Source organism: Ahaetulla prasina, chromosome 10 (assembly GCF_028640845.1).
Source record: "Ahaetulla prasina isolate Xishuangbanna chromosome 10, ASM2864084v1, whole genome shotgun sequence".
NCBI lineage: Eukaryota > Metazoa > Chordata > Lepidosauria > Squamata > Colubridae > Ahaetulla > Ahaetulla prasina.
This window is the reverse complement of record NC_080548.1, coordinates 13231314-13237313: the sequence shown is the minus strand read 5'-3', so window position 1 is coordinate 13237313 and position 6000 is coordinate 13231314. Positions and strand designations below refer to the sequence as shown.

Here is a 6000-nt window from a genome sequence, read left to right as displayed (position 1 = left end):
AGTGAGGATTACCTGCCAACATACAGGGGTTAATTTAAGTCAAAAGTTACTTCAAGTCAAGGAGTGGATTTATACATTGTATTAAGCCTGCCAATGGGTGGTTTGGGTTGGTGTAGCATAGTGTGATATATAATGTCACCTTTTTGGGGGGGCGCAAGCAACCTGATCCATACATAGAAGCTTCAAGTTAGCTTTTTGATTGCCTTCTACCTATATTAAAAGGATCTCTCCAGTCTGCTTCCCTTCCCTTGGGAACAAATAGCTAAGGTCCCATAGAACTTGGAGGCCCAAAATTTAGGGGAATAACGAAGATGTACAAATCTACTTATCAAGGTAGAGAAACAGGCGAAAAGAGGATAAACAGCAAGATGAAATACTCGTATCAGCATTTTCCAGAGGCATCTTTTGAAATACTTAATCTGATCCCTGGTTGATAGAAGGATAGATGACAGAATAGTCCACTCTATGCCAGGGTAAATTCCAGACTTAACACAGGCAATCCTCCACGTCCGTCATAAATTATAAGCCACTTGCACCTGTTATTTCTCTTCAAACAACATTGCAAAGGGAGATTGGGTTACAAAGCTCCTTGGGTGAATACTGGGTCTGCCACTTACTCTGACTGATAGAGCAAATGTTCAGCATAGATTTAAAAAAAGAGAGAGAGAAGTATTGAAAGATGGGACAATAATACTAGCACTTCCAGATTTGGGCTGCAAAACATCCAGATGTCCATTAGATGGCAGCAAAGAAACACATGAAAACCTAAATCTTTGCTGCCATCTAGTGGACCTGATGTCAGGCTCCAAAAGCCAAGAAAGTCACTGAGTTTCTTCTAAGCAGTTTCCTTTATTGTTCCTCGCTTACCGTGTTTCCCCGAAAATAAGACCCTGTCTTATATTTTTTTGAACCATGAAATAAGTGCTTGGCCTTATTGCCATGCACTCAAAAGCCTGATTGGGCTTATTATCAGGATATGTCTTATTTTGGGAGAAACAGGGTATTGACAGAAATCTTCCCAAACTGAAGCAAAGTATTTGCATCATTAAAGATACACTCTGAGAAACTTTAGGAAGGAGCTGTCTTGATCCTCTTCCTCCCAACCAACACTATCTAAACCAGCTATGTCAAAAAGGTTGTGCAGAAACATCACAGGCACATGCACTCGCTCGCGCTCGTCTGGGCCACAATCCGGGAAAGCCAAATTTCCGAGTTCTAGCGTGCATGCACGGCTGATGATCAGCTGGCCAGCACACATGCACAGCCCGGTTTTCAGCACTGCCAGGCGTGCAAATCAGACACTTCCTTTAGGTCTACATGTCTTTGGAGAAGTTGTTGTGATCCGTCAGCAGCCTACAGAGCTGGCAACGGAGTCAGACAGCGATGAGGCTGAAGTGAGGCCAGGGCCATCGGGAAGTGAGGTGGGGACTCCAGAGACCTCCAGAGACTGATAGTAGTGAGGCAGAGGAACTTGAGGAGCCTGTTCCTAATGCACGCAAGAGCAGCTCAGGAAGAGAGGACAACTCGGGAGTAGGGCTTTGCCGGAAAACAACATTATAGCTGCGTCTTCTGCTTCATATAGGTCTTTGTTTTTGTGGCTTCTGGACGTTTGCCAGGAAGGGCCTTTGGCAGTTTGCCTAATTGGACTAAGGTTTGTGAGATAACTGAGGAACTTGTGTTGGGAGGCATTTGTTTTACTTTGAGTTTGAACAATGCTGGGAATGAAGTAATTCCCAGCTGTTGGAATAAAGTTTGTTTTTTTGCGGACTAAGTTTATTACTACCTACTTGGGCCTGGGTCCCAACAGAAGTTGCAAGGAATGGCAAATTGTAAACATTGGTTTGATTTGTTTGAGAAGATTATAAGCTTGGCTTTAGCATTCTCCGCAGGCATGGTGCATAATGCAAGGCAACAGAATTGGAAGGGACCTTGGAGGTCTTCTAGTCCAACCCCCTGCTAGTGAGGTCATCTGGGTGAAAGAGACTGCTGAAAACGGGAAGCAAAGGTAGTACCTTTGTCAACTAACAACTTTGATTAAGAGGCTGCAAGCTATTATTTATTTTGTCAAAGGAAGTGCTTCCAGACTTTACTGCTATAGACTAGCAATGGCTCTCCTCCAATGGTGAAATGTAAAATTTGTCACTACTAGTTCTGTGGACATGGCTTGGTGGTGGGGATAATGTGATTGGGTGGGCATGTCCAATTTTTTTTTACTTTTAAAAGCATTTTTCTACAACCTCTTCGGCCGTAGAAAAAATGCTTTTAAAAGGCGCTGACAATCCCAGCTGAGTCGCACGATCATCAGAGGCCTTTTTTTTTTAACTTTTAAAAACATTTTTTCGGCTGAAGAAAAAATGCTTTTAAAAGTAAAAAAAACAACCCTCTGATGATCACGCAGTTCAGCCAGGCATGATGGGGGTGGGGGCAGGGATTTTTGCTATCGGTTCTCCAAACCACCCGCTGCCATCGCTACCAGATCAGGCAATCTGGTCCGAACCGGGAGCATTTCACCCCTGCTCTCCTCCCAGAATGATGAAAACTGGAGCTCAGTTGGGTTTGAGAGTTTAACTATCTTTCTTTCTTGTGGTTTATCAGGTACCCTCTTTCTCTGGATCTTCTGGCCCAGCTTCAATTCTGCCCTGATCACGGAAGAAGACAAGAAATGGACTGCCATCTACAACACCTACTTCGTGATGGCTACAAGCACCATTGCAGCTTTTTCTTTCTCAATGGCAACCAGCAAAAATGGAAAACTCAGCATGGTGAGACACAAGAGAAGCATCTGTTTCCTTAGCCCAGGGGTTTGCAAGCTTGGCTCTTTTAAGATTTGTGAACTTCAACTTCCAGAGTTGAACTCTGGGAGTTGAAGTCCACAATTCTTAAAAGAGCCAAGTTTGCGGACCCCTGCCTTAGCCAAAAGAGCAATATTCTCGAACCCGTAACCCTCCCGATGTCAGGGCAAGTAGTTGCCACCCGGTGGATCTGGAGAGGAGCAAGTTGCACAACGCTGGTGTAGAACAGCGTTTCTCAACCTTAGCGACTTTAAGCTATGTAGACTTCAACTCTCAGAATTCCTTAGCCAGCCATGATGACTGGGGAATTCTGGGAGTTGAAGTCCACATACCTTAAAATTGCTAAGGTTGAGAAACCCTGGTTTAGAATGACTGAGGCTAGATAATTAAAGGTAAAGGGTTCCCCTTGCACATATGTGCTAGTCATTCCCGACTCTAGGGGACGGTGCTCATCTCCATTTCAAAAGTTGAAGAGCCAGCGCTGTCCGACGACATGTCCATGATCACGTGGCCGGCATGACTAAATGCCAAAGGAGCACAGAACACTGTTACCTTCCCACCAAAGGTGGTCCCTATTTTTCTGCTTGCATTTTTTACGTGCTTTCGAACTGCTAGGTTGGCAGAAGCTGGGACAAGTAACGGGAGCTCACCCCCATTAATGTCAACCGCTTTAATCTAGATTGTAGAAAATATGACTTCTGTAACAGAATCATCAGTGCTTGGAATACTTTACCTGACTCTGTGGTCTCTTCTCATAATCCTAAAAGCTTTAACCAAAAACTTTCTACTATTGACCTCACCCCATTCCTAAGAGGACCATAAGGGGCGTGCATAAGCGCACAAACGTGCCTACCGTTCCTGTCCTATTGTTTTTTCTTTTCTTCTTCCTATATATATATATGCTTATACCTCCTATATTTACTCATATATGTGTTTATATACTATATAATCTTTTTGTATGATACCTACATATATTGTTGTGACAAAATAAATAAATAAATAAATAAAATAAATTATGCAGCACTAGGGATTCAAACTGCTGAACTGCCAACCTTTCGATCAACAAGCTCAGCGTCTTAGCCACTGAACCACCCCGTCCCTTAATCACCGCTAGATAATTAGGTTGAGGTTATTTTGATGAGTTTCTTTCTCATCCATTCTTCTTTCTCAGGACTGTGTTAATCTTTTCTCAAAGTCCCCCCTTAATTCTTTGGCCATTCCTTCCCCATTCCCACAGGTCTACATTCCTTCACTAAGATAAAGGGAGACATCATATGCACTATTCTGACCTCCTTCAAAGGCAAAAGATTTCACAAGTACAAAAAATGAAATCCTGGTTCAAGATATTCCAAGGATATTTTGTCTTTCATGAACAGAAAGCAGCCACTCAGCTTAAACCCTGGTTCTGATCTATCTTTCTTTCTTTCTTTCTTTCTTTCTTTCTTTCTTTCTTTCTTTCTTTCTTTCTTTCTTTCTTTCTCTCTCTCTCTCTCTCTCTCTCTCTCTCTTTCCTTCCTTCCTTCCTTCCTCCCTCCCTTCCTCCCTCCCTCTCTTTCTTTCTTTTTCAGGCTCACATCCAGAATGCTACACTGGCAGGTGGGGTTGCCCTTGGCTTCTCTGCTTCCAACATCCAACAGCCTTGGATTGCAATGGTTTTGGGTCTGGCAGCAGGCACAATTTCTGTCCTTGGCATGGCCTGTTTACAGGTAACCCTCTCTATTTTAAACCTTTTCATTGCTGGCTATGGAAAAAAGCAACTGGGACGCTTTAGAATTTTGGCTTTCTGCAAGAAATTTTCTTGAATCTGTCCCGGATATGTGCTAGTTTTTTCCATGGTTATGAAGATGGTCACCCAGTCCACGTGGCCAAGGCCTCTGCGTTCCACATTTCTGTGAAAAATGGCACGCAGACTATTCTATTTAAAGCCCTGCTTTGGGACTGCTAGAAAATTAATACAAGGTAGGTTATATGTTTATAAATAAACATTGATTGTTGTAACTTCTGATTCAAAAACCTTATTGTGTGTTGCCTTTTCTTACATTCCTCTTCCTATCAATCTCAGAAACGCTTGGATCCAGCACTCAAAATCCATGATACTTGTGGAGTTCTTTACACTTTCGGCTTGCCCAGTTTCCTTGGAGGGGTAATCCACGTTATTCTCATCCTAACAAACCACAGCAAGAACCTCTCGGTGTAAGCTGAATCTGTCCGTTTTTAATATTCTTGAATAATTTTAAGGATCCTTGGTTGATATCAGAGTCAGTTACGTGTTGTGTAATCAGGTAAAGGAGGAGGATGCCTACAGAGAGGGATCTGGTGTGATGGAACTGTAGTGAAGTGTAGTGTAGTGTGATGGGACTGTAGTGTAGCTTCCCAGGAAGGGGGGAGCACAATCTAAGGAGAAGGGCAGGACAAGTCCGACGTCAGAGTTTTTTGCAAAAATCAAATCCAGAAGCACACACAGATAACTGATTCAGTAGGTAGGATTCATTAACTTCTTTATATACATAATAACAGATGAAGTAAATTTTACAATACCAATAGCAGAGTTCTTTCAACGTGGTCACAAGTAGAGAGACCAGTTTCCAGATTCATTTCAGCAGACCAGAGGTAGGTTTCAGCAGGTTCCGACCAGTTCTGGAGAACCGGTAGTGGAAATTTTGAGTAGTTTGGGGAACCACTCAGTAGTAAAAATTCTGACTGGCCCCGCCTCCATCTATTCTCTGCCTTCCGAGTCTCAGCCGATTGGGAGGACATAGAGATTTTGCAATAACCTTCCCCTGGAGTGGGGTGGGAATGGAGATTTTACAGTATCCTTCCCCTGGAGTGGGGTGGGAATGGAGATTTTACAGTATCCTTTCCCTGCCATACCCACCAAGTCATGCCACGCCCACCAAGCCACACCTACGGAACTGGTAGTAAAAATTTTTGAAACCCACCACTGCAGCAGACAGACTAATTTCGTTTTAGAGCTGAGCAGGCAAGCAAGTCCAGCTTTGTTTAGTTTCTGTTTCAGAGCTTCTGCACAGACTCAGTTGCCTAAGCCACGCCCAGACTTCTTCCTTAAGTTTCTATTTCCAAAACAAGCCCCATTGGCTGACCTGTTACCATGCTTATTCATTAGCTGATCTATTCCTATCCATGAATATTCATACTCTGACATACCTGTAGCAGCACAGCCTGTAGCTGGATTGGAACAGAGTCAGGA

At 43.3% G+C, this 6000-nt stretch overlaps 1 protein-coding gene across 2 annotated transcripts in view; it reads left to right on the top strand.

Moving 5' to 3' along the window:
• The window catches only part of LOC131204853 (RH-like protein), a 41787-nt gene that overhangs the window by 32281 nt on the left and 3506 nt on the right, over nucleotides 1-6000 (top strand). For both annotated transcript variants that reach the window (XM_058196476.1, XM_058196475.1), the window contains exons 7-9: nucleotides 2596-2762; nucleotides 4361-4498; nucleotides 4855-4985. In XM_058196476.1, coding sequence (XP_058052459.1) covers nucleotides 2596-2762; nucleotides 4361-4498; nucleotides 4855-4985 — 436 coding nt within the window. The remainder of the gene's footprint in view (nucleotides 1-2595; nucleotides 2763-4360; nucleotides 4499-4854; nucleotides 4986-6000) is intronic.